At 42.2% G+C, this 20,222-nt stretch overlaps 1 protein-coding gene across 9 annotated transcripts in view; it reads right to left on the bottom strand.

Moving 5' to 3' along the window:
• LOC119647497 (mitogen-activated protein kinase-binding protein 1) overlaps nucleotides 1-20,222 on the bottom strand; it is a 394,909-nt gene that overhangs the window by 30,271 nt on the left and 344,416 nt on the right. For all 9 annotated transcript variants that reach the window (XM_038048472.1, XM_038048456.1, XM_038048522.1 and 6 more), the window contains 3 exons: nucleotides 19,539-19,630; nucleotides 6,621-6,722; nucleotides 1,092-1,233 (listed from right to left, as the gene is read on the bottom strand). In XM_038048472.1, the coding sequence (XP_037904400.1) occupies nucleotides 1,092-1,233; nucleotides 6,621-6,722; nucleotides 19,539-19,630 (336 nt within the window). The remainder of the gene's footprint in view (nucleotides 1-1,091; nucleotides 1,234-6,620; nucleotides 6,723-19,538; nucleotides 19,631-20,222) is intronic.

The raw sequence follows: 20,222 nt of genomic DNA on the forward strand, positions 1-20,222 counted from the left end.
GGGCGCATCAGGAATCAGATCTTTGCTGCCGATGTTCTCCACTTGCGACGGGTAGCATCACATCCACTAACGGAAATCCTGCGAATATTCCGTTAGACGGGAGTGGCGAGTATAATGGGGCAACACGGCCTGAGTGCTCAGAAGCTGTAGCTTCTCCCCCACGACATACACACACTCGGAGACAATTGCAACAAATCAAAGATCATGAAAATCGGACCACCCGTACTTGAGTTATAAAAAGTGTAATTAACCTGGCTGTTTTATATAATAAATATGTGTATATAGATACGATTATGTTTGTATTAGAATTGACAACAACTATGCTCTTCGCTGGGTAAATAAATTCTTCCCTTTTGATTCAATAAGGATGCCATTCCCAGCTGCATTCGAAAGCAAATTACTGAGATCGATTACTGCTTTATGCATATGTTTTTTAAAAAGTAATTTAAATTGAACATCCCACATTGCCTATCCTATTGTATTTCACTGTGTAGAGTGAAAACCAAATGATAGAACGGAATTAATCCAAAATGAATTTCTATTATTTTCACAAGAAAAGCAAACCTATAACCATTGAGATCTCATCTAAATTCATCAACATCCTAATTTGTAAAAGAGAATGAAAAATTTAGAAAGAAAAAAATATGTAAATTGAATTTATATTAGGCAGAGGTGCATTAACATCTCCACTGATAAACCAAATTGCTGACCACAAACTCCTCCCAGCACATTTTTCTTCCCAAAATCATCCCAGAAAAAAAGCTAGCATAAGTGAATAAACTAGAATTGATTCACTAGACCGTGTCTACCGCCAAACTATAGAACAAGTTTACATAAAAATATGATAAACAGTTGATTCCAAAGGGTATAATTGCTAACAGTGTTTTCAGGGCGGGAAATAGCCAAACTAGAAATGATATTACGTTTTTAATTACATTTGAATTCACATTTGGATAGAGAATGCTTTCGATTGATTTGAATAATGACTCTCTTGGCCAAATAAAGATCTGTGTTAAGATATGTTGACAACCTTTAATAGGCACTTGCTGGAATAGCTCTTATGAATCAATAATACGAGAAATGATACTTACAATGCAGCTAACAGCGTACTTATGACCTAAAAATTCAGCCACCACAGTGCCACCTGTTCCGCCTTCGCCATTGCTGCTTTGTCCATCCAATTCCCACACTTTGATTGCTGGACTGATGCCACATTCACCTGTAGCTACATATCTGAAAGTATAAAATAAATATTGAGTTAGAAAATTCCTGAAGGTTTGAAAATAATATTGATGATGATGACGGCAAATTCATTGATTTAGAAGGTTTTTAGAAAAGGAAGAACTCATCTTAGTAAGGTTTTATAAATTTATGGTGCCTAGGCCCCAAAATACCCTTCATACCGATATCTTTCCAAATAAAGTTAATAATGGGATATTACTATAATTTTTAGCAATTGGCTGCAAAACCTCTCTTAAGTTCTTTCTAGCACGAGCAATGTAGAGAATAACATACAGCATGATCCTACCAAGGTTGGTGGAAATCGCACTATTACCAACAAAGTTACAATAGGTCAAAATTGTCGCTTCTGCGCAAATTCAAGACTTTGATGGTCAATATCAGCTGAATGTGGATATTGTCACATAATATATGCATATATTACGTGCTGCGTACTAATGGGACAAATCTTTATAAAAGAAATTCATAAAACCTTTCATATCTGAGCGTCCGGTTTCACGACCTGTTTTTCATTTATTTGAGGCTCTCCCTAAAAGGTTCACACCTGATATTTGAAATGACAAAGTGCACAACTTCTTGCTAATGCGATTCAGAAATTCTCATATAGTAAATCGCTTAGTAGGATGATTGTAATAGGATAGAATTACTGAGATCGTGTTCCATCGTTTCTCATCAAGGTATATATTGATCTGACTTCAGTAGCTATGTGCTATGATTCTGTAGAAATATCAGCTATTTGATTGCATTGCTACTAGCTGCTTACTTCAAACCTACAAAGAATAATAAACAGCTGGCAATTCCATCATTAAATATGGACAATTCAAAAGGATTGTATTGCTAAAAGCAGAACGACACCAAGGCATTGCCACGCGGCTTCCATGCTAGCACAATATGCCACTCATATTGCTACCAAGGAAGCATGAAAATATTTACGTAAATGGCACTTCAAACTCGTCCAAAAGCCAAATATAACAAGTCAGAGACCAGAAGGTCAGCGCTTCAGACACGATTGATTTTTTATGTAAGAATTGTTCCATTTACACATAGCCCGTAGACTATTTCCGGGCCTAGGTACCATGCACATGAACCACGATAATTTTGTTCAAATTTTTCATTTGGCTAGTTTTTGAGAACGGGTCATTGAAGTAAGATTTAAGATCTCCGCATTCCTTCCCTTTGCAAACAATGTCAAAACTAATACCTGCTTCGTAGTAATACCTGAGACTTTTCTTTTGATATCCCGCGTAGTTATATTAGGTGAAAAAACCCCTCCTTAAGACCAACGTACAGCAATGTAATTCACCGCTTGCCTGAGGGTTCACAGTACCAACCCTTCTATCAAATTTCATGCCAATAGGTGCACCTATTTCTGAGTTTAATTGAAGGCTTATATGAATGGCTGAACGAGATATTAACTGTTTCAATTTAAATTTTAGAATTTTATTTTTTAATCAAAAAGCTAAAATATGATTGCGCGTGTGACAGACAGACAGATACCTTTTGCTTTCAACAAAACCTTAAAAATGATGCCTTCTGGCAAGTGCTTGAAACGAACACCTGTAATGTGCCTACTGATGACTATATCACCATTGAGAACGATGTTAATGGCAATGTGGAGGAGGTGGCGGTGACACGAGCCACGAGAGGAAAAGCATTTGGGGCACGTAATGAGTTTGGCGAGTGCATAGTTGATTTTGAGCACGCTCATGACTCTGAACTTTTCAATGCATATTTTATTAAACGATTATCGCATCTTTTTACATTTTATAGTGGAACAGTAAAGCCCATACCTATATCCCAAAAAAAAATCACCGATAAAACAACGTGACGAATACTGACCTGCCTCTAATTAAGAGGTTGCGATTTCCTGAGAAAAGAGAAGAAGTGATCTCACCCACTCGTTTGCTGACCATTATAAACGTCAAAGAATCGCGGAATCAAGCTAAAAACCCGAGCTATAAAGTGGGCTCTGCAACCCTGAGGATTACTAAACCTAGTAAGCTGTTCATTAACCAAGGTACTTGGCTTTGGAACGACGAGGTCCAAATGAAGGTCTGTGGGAAGAAATACGCCTGTATTAGAAGTTTCCCGTCGATTGCCAAATTTACAAGAATGCCAAGCAGCAAGCTAAACCAGTGATAGCTGTTAACTGCGCGGTCCATTAGAAAAATCTTTAGGTAGACGAGACACTTGGGACGACAAGAGAAATGTATATGGACTTGTCAAAAGCCGACACCAACGCATACCAAACACTTCTGTTGTGTTAATATCAAGCACGGTACGTTGCTTTTGGTCATCCTCCGCCTTCACACAACTGCTAACATTTGAAACAATTCCACCTGTCAGCGCGACTGAAGTCGAGAAAGCAATAAAACGAACGAAATCAGGGAAAGCAACAGGACCTGACGACATCGCATTTGAGCTCTGGAAAGCGAAGAGCTGGGACCCAAAATTGTGGCTCTATGAATTCTTCAATCAGGTTATTCAGGAAGGTAGGACACTATCTCACTGGCAAGAAAATACCATAGTTCCACTATATAAAAAAAGAAAGATATAAAGAATTAAAACGTAACACCGTTTCGGTCATATACACCTCTGCACTGAAGAAAGGAACAAGTTGTTCCCGAAATATCGATATTTGATAAATAAAATAATCACTACAAGTGTCGGAAACGGTGTTGCGTTTGAATTCCTTTAACCTTTTCGCTAGAAACCCCGCGAATCAAATATTGATTAATAAGAAAAGCAGTCCAGCAGAATATTCAAATTACATCTTACCCGGTTGTTGTTCCATATCATGAAGATTTTTGAACGCATTTTTGACAACCGTACTCACGACATCGTGCAAATAACCATGAATCAAGTGAGGTTTGTCAAGCATTGCGAAACTACTAACGCAATTTCCGTTGAGCGGTTCCTCAACCAGAAACACCGTGAGAAGCATTGCCCTCTCTACACTGCATTTTTGGATCTGGAGAAAGTGTTTGACCGTGTGCCTTACAAACTCATCTGATATGCCCTGCGGCAATACTTAATACCAGAAAAACTAGTGTTCTGCGTTCAATTGCTCTACCACGATCCGAAAAGTAAATTCCGAAGTGTGGTGAATGTATCAAAACCGTTTTGTGTATCTGTCCCTCTCACCACTCCTCTTTGTTCTTGTTATGGACACGGTCACACGGGACATCCTACGTCCAGCGGCCTATACACTGCTTTATGCAGAGGATGCTTTCTTGGCGTCAAATAGCAAAAACTTGTCCAAAAATGGAATGATCGCCTCATGGTCTCAGATTGAATCTGAATAAAACTGAATTTCTGACGACAGGTCCCCATGAAACAGGCACTATCACTGTCAGTGGAAGTGACCTCCCCAGAAATGAGCGATTTAAATACTTCAAGTCAATGCTGTCAGGCAATGGAAAACTCAGTTATGAAATCGTTTCACGCATTAGCGCATCGTGAATGAAGTGGCGTTCCACAAGTGGTGTTCTTTCTGATCACCCTCTATCGGTCTGACTGTTAACCGACTATAAAAGGCATTGAACGAAGTCTTGCAATAATGGAGACGAAGAGGTTGCGTTGGACTAGTGGCGTGACACGCCTTGATCACATCCGAAAAGAAGATATCCGCGATCGATATTAGGTTGCGCGATTACCATCACCGCCGGTTCTGAGACAGTGCGATAAACAGACACCACTCGCAAAGCTCCCCATCTCTGCACTTGAGCAAGGCTCTTACGATGTACCTCCTTTTCAAGGGCGCCAGCCCATACTTCCGCGCCACAGAGCAGAATCGACTGCGTTGCTCTCATAAGAAAACGTCTCCTAGTAGATATAGGGCTCCAATATTCGGCGACTCCAGGTCGAAATTCTGCAGCCCTGTCCGCTGCTGCTTTGATTTGAACGAGGAAGCTAATATAGTTATCGTTCCGTACCTAGCATATCTGCATTTCTCATATCAAGCGTTATGAGGAGCACTATCGTTTCAGTGAGCCTACTCCTAATGAGCTTCTCGAGCACTTTCCCGGCCGTGTCAAGCATACACAGTGGTCGGTATGCAGACAGGAGCTCTCGTTTCTTCAAACAAGCATTGAATGCCCCAAGCAGCAAATTTTGCCGTTGGCAGAACACCAGTTTATAGACCATCACTAGGATGTCATCAGGACCTAGCGCCTTCTTGTTTTTCATAGTGAGAGCCGCTTCTGCGAGCTCTCTCTTGGTGAAAAAGGGGCAATCCCCGACGCTTTTCGCGCTATTGTCGTCAACCCGTACAGGTTGTCTGGGGAATAATGTCCGTACAATGCGGTCCATTTGGTCGGTATTTAGTATGCAGGACTTCTACAGAGCGCCGATTTTCCGGATAACAAGCTTATAGCCAAGTCCCCACAAGTCTTCATTCACCTCGTTAACCAGGTTCTGCCAGCCGCGAGCTTTGCTTTTATTTATCGCGCTGCGGAGTCTCCTTTTTGCTGATCTATCCGTAAACACCAAATCCAGAGAAACCCATTCCCTCGTCGAACGTCGTCCCGAACCCAGATGGCGGCGATGCCCGATATGTCGAGATGCTAAGAAGTCGGGTCCCTGTTTCGGTATTGCTCGCTGAATAGCACTAGATTAGTATTTACCTCCGCAACGAACTGCGCTAGCAACTGGTGAGCGGTTGCACTCCGGTGCATGGTAATTTGTAAAATGCGGATTATGTCATTCGCGCCCTAGCCCTTTCCAGTTCCGCCCTAAAAATTGGACACTGCCCCGAGCACGCAGTGTGTGCGACGCTCTCACCAGACGTGCCACGATCCCTGCAGAGAGCGCAACTTTCGTTTTCATTGCAGGTCTTCGCTTGATGAACCTACCTGGCCGCATCTCCGGCATGCTGTCCTCCTGTCCGGCCCATAGTCACAGGATACCTGTTGCATTTGGTGGGGACTATCCGCATTCGTGCCCTGCATACTACCCATCCAATTTTGATTTTACCGCTGCTAAGCAGTTTTCTCTCATATTGCTCGGGAACTTTCACTATGGCGAGTTTTTGGCCTGGAGCATTTACAGAGCTGATGCCTATCCGGCATTGGACGAATCAGTGCTCGCTTGGGGCAACGTGGTCTAACAACACCGATTCAATGTACACTACCCGAAGAGGGTCCCAAAGGAGCTGGTTGCTGATACACGTCACAACTACCACCTTGGCAGAGCTAGGTTCACATCACTTAATCGACGTCGACAGAGAGCTATCGACGGCTCCAGGGACTCTCAGTATGTCCCGACGTGTACCGATCATTCGCGGTTCACTCTTCACCGAGAGGCTTTGTCAAGGTTATTACTTACAAAAGTAGGGGTGAAAATGATGTTTGTTAGGATATGGACATGAATAAAAATTTTACCTTCCGCACTGCGAGTATGCAACAGCTGTGATTGCTTTCCGAGATGTGTTCACCAAATACGACTGAGTAAGCTTCTTCGCATTGAACAGGACAACGGTGCATCTGAAAAAATCAAAATGAAAAAAGGTTAAAAGATGTGCTTTAATGTATAATATCAACTTAAAATGCATAACAAGTCAATCAATCAATCAATCTTTTTCAAATGACTTAAAGCATATCCGTAGGTCTGAGGTAAGTATAATCCGCCTTGGGCAAGGAGTTTACGGTTGCACATGTGTGACTTTGCCCATATAAGAGAAAGATTTAATATTTGATTGGCTCCAAGTTTGCAACTGGACAGCAAACTCGTTAGTTACTTGAAAATTTATGGTTGAAATCATTGTCGGGGAAAATGTGTCTCTGTTTGAATGGATTGATTGCTAATGCCATTGCCATTACTATCACTATCACCGTGGATGGCAATTGTCTGGATGTCTTCGCATGGAAAATAAATTGAGTCCGCAAAGAGGCAACAACGTAATGTGAATTACTTCAATGTATGGAAGAACATAAATCATGGGAACGACTTTGATAATAGCTTCCGCGGCTTTGTTAATACCATTCGTGATGGTACGGTATGAAAACAAAATAATGCTATTTGGAGTTTTCTATGTTATCTGGAAAAAGAAAATTACTTTTCGCAACTGAAGAGAGTGTGTAATTCACTCACTAAAAGTTATGCTTCGAAGATGACGTCCGCTCACCGAACTGTTGCAAATTGGGACATTTCAAACGACCATTGGAGAGTTTATGTATGGTAATCTCCCTTCACCTCTGCAGGTGAAGTTTTCTCACAATATCTATTCAGAGATTGGTGAAAACTTGGCACTTTAAATTTTCCGACAGTATAGAAATGAATAGTTAAATTAATTGCAATCCAAGAATGCAAAATTGTCGTGAAGATTTTACGGCCCCTAAAAACTGGGCCCAAAAACAGTTACAGTTCGCTCCGAGCTCTCGAAGCGAACAGTCATCAAGAGCAGAAGCTGATCAAGAATCCAGAAGGAAGTATACGTTTTGAACAATGGTGCCATTCACGTCCGAAAAAGGTAACTATTATAAGAACATTAAATTAAAAAAATTGTGTTACATTCCAGAGCTACTGCGCACAGCAGCAATTACGGGCTTGGGACAGGATGTCCGCCAAGAGGTGTAAGATGATACACCCCGAGGAGATGTCGTCGGAAGAAGAAGGCAGCTCCCCAGAGCTGCAAGCAATGAACGCGACCCTCCTCGAAAAAATAGAGGGGCTAAAACAAGAAAAGTCCGCGATGATCCAGCAGCTGAACTGTCAGTAAAAAATTATGATATAAAGCAGCTAGAGGATCGCTTGGCATCCCTCGAAGGGATGATGCCAATCGCAACGTTGGAGCAGCAGCAACGACAACATCTACTACATGGAGAACGCGAACAACGAAAACATCATCGTGAAGGAGCAACAACATAATCAAGATGGAGCGATGTGCGTCGCCATCCAAGAAGAGGAAGGCGACGAATTCAACTTCGTCCAGCGGAGGAAAAAAAACAAAGAAAAGGTGAGTGTAAGCAGAGTTAATGCCCCTCCGGCAAACCCTTAAGCACCCTCCCCCCAGGCTACCCGCCAAAAAAAAGGCAAAAATTTCGCCCATCACTGGGTATAAAATTAATGTTCCTCAATTCTTGAGGATACTGAAAGAGAAAGGGTTAAAAGCAACCCTAAAAAATACGGACTCAGTTTTTAGTCATCCGTGATCTTCATAGAGAGACAGACCCGACTGACATAATGTGCGAACTCAACGAAGAGTACCCGCACCTAAAGTTGAAAAGCGTGTCAAATCTAGTCACGCGAGGCGACAAACTTGCTCACAGCCTGAACCTGGCGCCTCTGTTGAAGTCGCAATCGGGGCTGTTCATGGCTACCTTCGAGCCAGAACAAGATCTAAATGAAGCATTTAAGGTGAAATATACCCTTCACCAGAAAATTTCGGTTGAGAAAATCAAGCCGATTCAGTGCAGTGCTACAACTGCCAAAACTTCGGGCATATCGCCATGAATTGCTCCATCATGCACCGGTGCGTGAGGTGCACGAAAACCCATGTGCGAGGGGATTGCCCAAATCCCACCGCAGACAAACCAACTACCGCCAACTACCGCGGATGCCCGGCATACAAGGACATGGTTGCCAGAAAGGAAGCTGGCAGGGCAAAAAAAAAATGCCGAGACCATGAAAGCCAAACAAGCGGTGACTCAGATGTCACAAAGCTTGGCCAAACCGGGCGTTTCTTACGCTCAAACAGCTAGGAATACTCTCTGTAGAGCTGCAGCCCCCCAAACTCCTCTTACCCAAACAACCAGGAACACTATTCCTAGAACTACAGCCCCTCAAGGCAACAAGTTGGCCTTCAAAAACTTGGTCGAAACGCTCGCTTCGACCCCAACAAATGAACAGCGACAATTAGCCGCTATCCAACTTTTGATGAGTTTATGGAGTTAAAAATCGTCACTTTTAAATCCGCGTCCTTGATCTCACACGCCCAACGTGCCACCGCACAAGAGTTGGTCAATTCCCTGAAAGCAGACTTCTTCCGTGTTTCAAAAACACATTTAAAAAGCAGGCACATCGTTGATTTTACCGGATATAACATTATCCGGGACGACACCAACAGCGGTACCGCCCTTTTCGTCAGAAAAGACTATGTATTTGAGGAAGTCTCCATCAAAACCCTGCAGACCTGTTCCGCGGCAGCGGCCTTAGTTAAAACTAACGATAATAGACGCATCTTAATAGCTGCAGTCTACATAAAATGTAACTCTCCCTCTGAACAACTGGGCAAGACTTACAAACCTTGAGCGATCTCCAGTCAGAATCTAAATACCTAATCTTTAGTGGGGACTTCAACTCACGGCACACTTCCTGGGGCCATTTGGCAAAAAACCGAAATGGGGTTGCCCTCGAAAAATGGATTCATAATCAAAGTCCATTAAACCAGCTTGAGATGATCTTGCCAGACACACCCACAAGGCCTGCAAGTCAGTCAATACTTGACTATTTTCTAATATCCGCAGACTCGACTCTGACATTGCAAGTGTTAACGTGCAAAACTTTACCAGAAATGTCCGATCACTTCGCAGTTGAACTTATACTTTGCCTAAACTCTCAACTGCAAAAGCGAGTACCCAGCAGAATAAGACCATTTGCCCATACTAACTGGGATAAATTCAGGGCAGAATTAGCACCACAGCTAATCCTGAAAAAATCACTGTCTCGCAAAACCTAACGGACAAAAAAATCGATGGTGCCATTAACTCTGCTACACGCAGAAACACACAGCTCCTCAAAATCGATGAGATTCAGTTCAATAAACTGCCGTACGAGATAATGAAACACCTGAAAATCAGGCAAATCTGACGCAGAAATCCCAAGCGAAACTTCCACAAAAATGGCAACAGAACTAACACGGAATATAAAGTGTTAATTTCTCGGATTAACTGCCTTAGTACATTAATCCGTCAAATGGTGGAACAATTCCGTAGCAAGGAACTCACTCGCAAGCTAGCGGATGTGAAACCCGGATCTAATATGTTTGAACACATAAATAGGCTGACAGGCCGCAACAGATCCAAAAACTTCGTTCTTACCAAGAACAATGAAAACATCGGCAGTGACGCTAGGAAAGCTCAAATACTCGCGGAGTCTTTCCTAAATCAACTAAACTCTCCTTCACCTAGTAACAACCAGACCGTCAGTTCGATTGTAGACACGACAATCAAAGACTTTCTTCATGAGCATTCACTCAAACTAACTACCTTCTCCACCTTTAACCCATCCTGCAAACCAAATGACCCAAAAACCTTTTTGAGCTTATCACAGCTCGCAGCCATCACTAAACGGCACTTAACGGCAAAAAATCAACCGGACCAGATGACATAGCAAATATTGTCATCAAAAACCTCCTAGGGCATCAATGAAGTTCCTTCTTGCAGTCTTCAACAACTGCATCAATAATGGTTACTTTCCCACTATTTGGAAAGTAGCAAAAATAATCGCCATTAAAAATAAAAGCCGGCTCCCACGAACCACAAAACTTCAGGTCCGTCTCTCTCCTCTCCAACTTGGGCAACCTCTTCGAAAAATCATGGACAGTGGCATTAGTCCAACATTGCGATCGGAAAAACATTATTCCGAACCATCAATTCGGGTTCCGGACTAAACACGGGACCCAACACGCACTAAGCTACCTTCACGATTAAGTGAGTGGCAGACTTAACGTCAATAACAAGCCCACAGTAGTGTGTGCATTAGACCTTGAAAAGGCATTTGATTGTGTGTGGGTCAACGGACTCATCTTCAAATTAATCAGCCTTGACTTCCTTATCCCGGTGATCAGACTTATAAATAAGTTTCTTCGAAGATAAGCATTTTTACGCCAGCGTGAGAAATGATTATTCCGATCTCCTACCGGTCACTTCTGGAGTACCGCAGGTATCCGTTTCAGGACCTACACTCTACAACATTTTCACGGCCGACGCTCCAATCCCAGAGAGCGGCACAGAACTATTACAGTTCGCTGACGACAGGCATATCTTCTCGTCGAGCCTCCGACCCGATAAGGCAGCTAATGCTATAGAGAAATACTTAACAGATCTCTGCCAGTACTACCAGACCTGGAGGATAAACATCAACGAGGCCAAAACACAGGTTATTACTTTTCGGAGAAAATCCAGATACTTGGGATCTAGATCTATCCACAGAAAAGCTAAACGCTTAAAGCTGCGCATCGGGAATACCGTAGTAAACAGTTCACAACAAATGAAATACCTGGAAATGCTATTTCATGAACACCTACGATTCGACCCCCACCTTAATCTTGCTCTCAGCAGAGCACGCGGTGCACTAAGTAAAATCTACTCTATTCTTCGTAAAAGAGTAGGACTTTGCACTGAGTCTAAACTGACTCTATACAAAGTCCTCATAAGACCGATTCTTTGCTACGGAGCCCCTACATGGATCTCTTGCTCAACCAAAGCTATGAAGAAGTGCGAGTCCTTCGAGGGCAGAATTTTGACACTGCGTCGGCTTGTCGTACAATTGGAAAACCAAGAAATGCGGCCGCAACGCCGAAGAGTACAGGCGAGCAAAAGTTAAACCTTTTCGAGAGTTCGCTCTCAACCTGTTAGAAAGATTATTTGAAAGAACAGACAATCACCCCAGTCCACTCATGAGGCAACTTTATCTGGAGGGTAATTCCACCCCATTGGCCACATTCTTAAGGCCTTGCCAAATTGTGAGTTCTGCATTAAAACCCGCCATTGGCTCTCTCTTCGACACTCCTTGCCTGGTAGGGGTGCACAAAGGTTAAGCGCAAAATTGTGAGCGCTGTCAAAACATTAGATATAAGAATTAGATAAGATTAAGTTAGAATAAGTAAGTAAATAAGCCTTCTCGCGCTCTAGGTGCAGGCGCAGTTTTTTCAAATATATGTCCAGTTTTTTAATCATGAATTGTGTATGTGTAACGTAAATACACCGTAAAAAGTCAGAGAAGGTCGGGCAGGCCAAACATTGTAATAGCCACCCGTTTTTTTTAAATATTTAATTACGATACATAAGCTACAGTTAGGCTAGAAATAAGAAACAAGCGCTATGTATTCAATGTAAGTCACTGGTTTTTTGAATAAATGATTCTAAATGAAAATGAAAATGGGCCCAAAAAGTTCCTGACATTCGTGGCATCCATCTAATCACAGATAGGAAGATTCTCACAACTTCATCACTGCAGTCATTGCCATACAAATTCAATGAATGAGTCATTGCTTTGAATCATAACCTTCGCTTGCTAAGGATGAACCTCAATGTCCAGTAGTGGAACCATCATTATAAAGGAAGTGGCCAAAATTATTGGTGCGCCGACCATTGGCGTCTCCGCACTATCAATAAATCTGGAATCATACCCCAAAAGTGGATGCACTTACGTAACCTTGACCACACTTGGCTACCAACCATTGCGATATATGAACTTCCATAATACACCATATAATAGTTTTAACATGTACATCATAATTATTTTCAGTCTCAATTCGATTCGCTTCGCAGCCTTATTGAATTCATAAATATTTATTCACGATTTGCTCGCTTGTCTCCACCACGTCTTCGGAGCAGAATGATGAACAACAGGTGGTTAGATGGATTGCTGAGAGGATGGATGGATCAGCAGTTGAACGGATTGAGACTCCAAAGAGTATAAGCACCGAAGAATGGTGATGATTGCCAAGGCAAACAGAAGTAGTCTTGAAGAATCTAGTCAGTGTTTATTGGGAGGCTAAATCTGAAATTGAAATCATTTCAAGTCAAAGTTGAAGAACAATATTTGTTTCCCACACATTAAGGTGGCTGGCTTGTCGGATGCTCAGCTTCAAGCGCTTGTTACACCACACGTTAGAGAATGTGTCACTTTGAAGAGCCCTAGATGGTTACCTATGCAGTGACAAGTTGATTACCGTTTTTTGCTGTTCTGCTCAACAGCTCAGGCATATTAAGTGCCTGTTTAGTACGAATTTGGTGACGTGATGTACGCAATAAGATACAAAGTATACCTTGCATTTGGAAAGACGTGAAATCCGTTTTGAATTAATCTTCCTAAAGCAATTAAAAGAAGAGTAGAAATCATTCGCACGTTTGATATCGCTGACGACAATCTTAATTTAAAGAACATGTCGGAGGCAGGAATGGATTGATTGATTTGGCATTCAATGAAGATCTGCTGTGATTCGTTTAACTGTGGCATTAGGTCGAAGGGAACCCGAGAGACATATTAATGTTACAATCTGTTCAGAGCAGGAGGATACCGCGAAAAAAATTAGAAATCATAATAATAGTGTACTATTCACAACATGTACACATGACTGCATAGAGATGTCGAAGAAAGGAAAAGATACTGTGAAACCTATCTCTATTTTAAATCAGGTTTAACTTCTCCCGAAACCTAACCAGCACATTGTGTAACACCACACTGATGTTGTTGTGAATATCTACTGTAGAACATTGTGTTAAACTCATTGAACAAAACGCCTTACCTAATTGATATCAAAATTTCTGTTAAGTTTCTGAGATGAAAGACAATGACTTGTTTCCACGATTAATACGTTCACTGCTGATCAGGCATACGTGGCCTGAGTATACACACGCTGCGTGAGTAGATATATCGTCGTCTATCCTTTCTCCTCAACCGCAATGTGTATAGAATGGGGATCTGAACTTCTGACAGACTAAGTTGGGTCCTACCATTGATGTCTTTAAAATCGTATTAAGTTTGAAGTATTCTGTGAGTACCCATTCTTTCTTGCTCCCAAACTATTACCTTCTGGTTGGTTTCCGTTCGATCTTTGTTGTTAAAAATGGTAAATTTGAGCCTTATTATAGTTTCCGCTTTTCAATTGTACATAAGTATGAACTCCGCCATACTATTAACATAGTATGCTGGTCCCAAGCTCAGGTAAAGTAGGAGGGTTTGAGGCAACGTAATTTGTAGTTGGAGTTATTCCACAATGCGAAATCCTATCTGATCTATCTTGGTGACAGGTTCCGTGACAAGCCGACCAAAAAAATACATCCAATGTCGTTAGAAACAAGATGATCGGATCGACTAACAAGTCTCGGAAAAATGCTGGGGCGTTCACCTAAGTCGACGTGGCAGGACGGGCCCCGGTCCTGTCGAGAAATACGCAAGGGTTCTTGACGCATGGACTGCGTCAGGACGTAAGTTAATCCGTGCAAAAGCAAAACAAATACGTGTCTGCACGCTAAATATTGGCACTCTAACCGGGAAAAGGCGCATTGATATCTGCGCTTTGCAAGAAACCCGATGGTCTGGTGCCAAAAGCTGCCACTTTCAATGCGAACGCTTCTCTATTTTGGTAGCCCATACACTCAATATGGTATTGGCATTACCATCTCAGAGGGTTCCCGTGATGCCATTAAAGAAGTCGAACGATTTGATGATCGGCTGATGAAACTCACCATTATACCAGCTGATCGCACTATTCACCTCTTCACTACACAAGCACCACAGGCCGACCTGATGCCGAGAAAGATGCTTTCTGGTAACTTCTCGATGAAAAGATTTGTCACGTGCCTGCTGACGACTATATCATCATTGCCGACGACCTTAATGGTCATGTGGGTGAAAAGGCAGACGGTAACTGGTGCCATGGGAAAAGGGTTTCGTAGCGCGCAATGAGGGCGTCGAGCGTGTAATCGATTTTGCGGACACCCATGGTCTTGTACTTATGAATACAGGATTCATCAAACGATTGTCTCATCCTCCTACATTTTATAGTGGGAACAGTAAAACGCAAATCGACTAAATTCTCATAAGACGCAAACATTTTACTATCGTCACTGATTACAAAGCCGTTCCCTATGAGACCATCACACCTTAACATCGGCCGTTGATTGCCGTCCTGCGAATTAAGCTACCGATAAAACAGCGTGAGGAACACACTGGCCCGCCGCGCATTAAATAACGGCGATTTCGTGAGAAGAAAAAAGGAATGATCTCATGCGATTACCAACCATTACGAATGTTGAAGAATCGTGGAATCAAATTAAAGACACGATCCACAAACCGGCCTCTGCAACCCTCGGGGTCACCAAGCCAGGTGAGCGGCACATCAACCGAGATACTTGACTTTGGAATGACGATGTTGAAATAAAGGTCCGTGAAAACAAATGCGTCTACCACAAGTTTCTCGACGATAAAACGCTCGCCAATTGGCAAACTTACAAGAATGCCAACCGTGAAGCAAAGAAAGCTATTACTGTCATCCGAGCAGCCCATTACAAAAGTCTTTACTGTAAACTGGACACTCGGGATGGCGAAAGAGATCTGTATCAACTTGCCAAAAGTCGAAATGAACGTACACAGGATATCGAACACTTCTCTTGCGTTAATGACAAGAACGGTACCTTGCTTACCAACCGGCGAGCCGCAACGGATAGATGACGAGAATATTCCGAGCAGATTTCAACTGAAGAATTTGCTTATCCTTCACTTCCAGAAACATTGCCGACATTAGGAGCACTTCCACCTATAAGCGAAACTGGTGCTCAGAGGTGGCGGTGAGGAAGACGGGGCGGCAACTTTGTCGGCCAAATCAAAACCAAGTGCCCGAGGAGAACCTCCATAGTGGTGGCATCGAGAGACGCTGTACTCACTTTGGCTTGCCGGCCGTGATCCAGTGGACGAATGCTCCAAAGGCCTAATCAGGGCGATCAGACCCGAGTCTGTACACTGGTCACGAAATCTTACCAGGGGTATACTGGTACCATGGGAACCGAGATAGCTCCTGGACTCTCATACTTCGGGTGAACTCCCGTTGTATATGAGTACAGATCGGTTATTTGCAGTTGGCCCCCTAGTGGGAGCTTCATGGAGGTTGCTGGTTATGCTCAAGCGCGAAGAGACCTTCGGGCCTCGGTGTGGTGTTGCTTTTCAACACGGGTGCTCACGTTAAACCCCCAAGGGCTCACTATGAACTATTGAAACTTGGTGAAACTATCAATCTCCACCGTTATCACCAACAACTCCTCAAATTGTATCGTGCTGTGAATGCTCGCAGAGCAGCACTTCGATTGTTACGCAGACACTCGAAAATTGCTCGATGAGTGTTTTGTCTCGAAAGATCAACAGTTTTATTGACGGATACCATACGGCCATAAATTACCCGAGAGATGGAAAAAATGTTTAGATACTTGAAATAATAAAAAATTGGATTTTTCTCCTTGTTGACTCGTTAGCACTGATGAAGGGAACAAGTGGTTCCTGAAATATCGGTAGCGAATAAGAAAAAATAAGTTTTTTATTATTTCAAATAATTAATCGTTGGAAACACCGCATAGTTACACTCAGATGTTTAGATAGCAAGGGCCAGTATTTTAAATAGTTTTTTTTGGTTCCTATGAAAAAAATGTATTTTTCTTGAAAAAAAAAGGCTATATCTACCAAGAGACGTCAGTCCGTTCTGCTTAATAGCGTGGAGGTATGGGCTGATGCCTTTGGCAAGAAGGTGAATAACAAGCGCTTTACCCGCGCTTTAGTGCAGAAATCGGGAACATTTGCTAGGGAAAGAAAAGTTATCTATAGGGGTAAGGGAGAAAACTTTAGAAAGGTGGTTACTCGTGAAAAACGGCAACGAACACTAATTTCGAGACAACTCTTTTGGGAAAATGAATCAAGAGGCAAATGAACTGCGTGGCTCATCGGCAATTTAGATCCGTGGCTGTATCAGGGGCATAACAAGATTGTTTATTTCCATATCCAACTTCCAAGTGGGCATGGAGGGAAGTCCCGATTCCCTCACTGAGTCTTCTACAATAGAGCGGTGGACAACGCCACTATCTCGTTGACATGGTGCTCCGAGCTCGAATTATGACACCACCTACAATCCCCTATGACAATCAGGTGAGAGTGAATACGGAAGCTATCCACAACACAGCCCTCCGCGACACTTATAAGAGGGAAATGGATGCCGCAATAACCGCGGTCAACAGAGATTCTGGAGATGAAGCATCAACAAATGATCTTCACAACCACTTGAAGAACGTTATCATTGATACGGCCACAAACATACACAACAAGTCTGTGAACTAGAAAAGGACAGGGAGCAACCGCACCAGGCGCGGAAGTTTTACCCACCAGTCAGCAGGATGCAGCCTTATACACCTCGATGTTCATCCTGCCGAGACAAAGAGGGAAATCTGATTTCCGACAGAATGGACATATCAGAGCGATGGGTTGAATACTTTGATGAGCTACTGAACAACCAGAACATCGGCGAGTTGGAGGTCCCGCCAACTGAAGACGACGGACAAATACTGCCATCACCAAGTTTAGGAGAAACAGTCCGTGTAATTTATCGGCTTAAAAATCACCAAGTGATTCATCAACTTGTGCTCAAGGTATAGGACAGCGAATCAATGCCCGACGATTGGCAAAGAGGCATTATCTGTCTCATACATAAAAAGGAAGATATCACACAGTGCAGCAATTATAGAGGTATCACGTTGCTGAGTACCACCTATAAGATATTTTCCGCTATCTTGCTAGGCCGGATAGCCCTACACGCCCAGAAAATGATTGGCTCATACCAAAGAGGCTTCACTCCAGGCAAATCAGCGACAGATCAGATTTTCTCTGTGCAGCAAGCGATGGAATGTGGACAACAGTTGCACCATCTATTCATCGAATTTAAAGCCGCCTATGATAGCATAGCCAGGGTAAAGCTGTACACGGCCATGAAATAATTCGATATCCCGTCGAAATGGATAAGACTGACTAGGCTGACCCTGACCAATGTGCGAGGCCAGATAAAAGCAGCAGGATCGTTCTCAAGACCATTCGACATCAACCACGGTCTATGACAAGAGGATGCCCTATCATGCTTCCTTTTTAAGCTGGCCCTCGAGAAAGTGATCCGTGATGCAGAGGTAAATGCGAGGGGTACGATCCTCTTTAAGTCCATCCAACTACTGGCCTATGCTGACGATATCGACATCATGGGAAGAACGACCCGAGGTGTACAAACTGCCTTCATCCAGATCGAGCAGGCGGCACGAGATCTTGGCCTGCACATCAATGAAGGCAAGACAAAGTATAATATATGGTGGCAACGTCAGCACCGAAAACCAACCAACCAACAACATCAAACCGCACTGGTCAAACAGGAAGAATAAGGATAGGAGAATATAAGTTTGAGACCGTTGATAATTTCTCCTATCTAGGGTCGAAAACCACAACCGATAACAGCTACGATGATGAAGTTCGCGCACGGTTGTTGGCAGCCAATAGAGCCTATTTCAGCTTACAAAAACTGTTTCGCTCGAAACGTTCCGCCTTAGGGTCAAAGCTCTTACTGTACAAGACAATAATCTTGCCAGTCCTCATGTATTCCTCGGAAACTTGGGTTCTTAGCAAGAAAAATTGCGAACTCTTGGCCGCGTTCGAAAGAAGAATCCTGCGAAGAATTTTTGATCCCCTACACGAGAATGGACGATTCCGTAGTCTACATAACGATGAAATCTATGAGCGATATCATGACCATGATGTGGATAAAATCCGGCTCAATAGGTTACCGTGGGCTCACTTAATCCGAGGATGATCCAGGCCAGAAAATCTATAAGGGCAATATTTATGGTAGGAAAAGAAGACGAGGCCTGAGCCTGAGATGGAGCGATGGCGTGGGTCAGGACGCCAGACAGCTTTTAGGGATATCGAATTTGTGAACTTCGGCGTAAAACCGGGATATCTGGAGTTCCTTATTAAGGCAGGCCTAGACCGGATAGCGGTTGTTGCGATGTTGATGGTGATGATATATACGATTGAGCCGGTTCATGATTTAGGTGAATTTAAAATCCTAGAGAAAACGAACTGACTTTTTTTCACAAAATCATACTAAGGCGCAGGAATCTTAAGAATCCCTTCTTACCTACGTTATCTGTTAATCAGTAGCATAGTGAAATGCGAACATGTCTCGACAGATACTTCTGGAAACTGTAATTATGTAGATATGGACGGGATGCCCTTTAGTACATATCACCTGCATTTTCACAACAACTTAAAGCAATAGTTAACCAGCTTTTATAGATTTTCATTTCATTCTATAATATTCTATTTAATTAAAAAAAATCTTTCTTTTCTCCTTCTCTTAAAATTTATTCACTATTGCTCTATACTGGTAGTGTCTTATCTATTTCAGGTGCATATGAAACCTGTTTTGTCTTTAATTTATTGCAAGAAATGATTATGTTTAAAAGCTGGTCATGTCGCGGTTTCGGATATATGCGTATGTTACTTGCAGAAGGTATTTTGAAGACTTTCCGAACGAAAGATATTTTGTAACTTACCCTGCAGGATATGCCAGCACTCCATTTGTTGGTGATACATCCAAAGCTGCATTACTGCAGACAGTCAATCCCAACACCTTTTTCAACTTTATCTGTAACGACAAGAAAAAAATATTTGTGAGAAAATACAAAGTGGAAGTGATATGAGCAGTAGATCTAATAACAAATCAGTAATCGTTATATGCACATAATCTTCATATGGACACTTTTATGTTTGCTTATTTTTTAAAGAAATAATATTCAAATCCATCCAGTATATTTGTATTTGTTAAAAAGTGCCAATCCTTAATAATTCAAATTTCGTTTTTAATGGTACAATTTTCGCCACTTGATGAACGTACGATTGGATTCAAACAAATATAATATGCAAATTTATATGATAGATAAGACCAGAAGTTGAATGCCGAAAAACCAGTCTAATTTGCATACAATTAACATACATATTTGTAAAAGACAGGTCTATATAAATATAACAGTTTTCAGCGAATGCATAAAATCGGAAAAAAATAAGCATAACAATTATGCAAACAATGCAAAAAGATTTATTTTCTCTGACTACAAAGCAGAGTCAACGTTCTGATCCAATGTTCGCTTTCCAACTTGTTGCAAAATTATTCACATAAATTATATTTCTAGAAAATCATATGCTTCCCAAAATCCACTGAACCCGAAGAGGATATTCGT

The sequence above is a fragment of the Hermetia illucens genome, chromosome 1 (genome assembly GCF_905115235.1).
Source record: "Hermetia illucens chromosome 1, iHerIll2.2.curated.20191125, whole genome shotgun sequence".
NCBI classification, from domain to species: domain Eukaryota; kingdom Metazoa; phylum Arthropoda; class Insecta; order Diptera; family Stratiomyidae; genus Hermetia; species Hermetia illucens.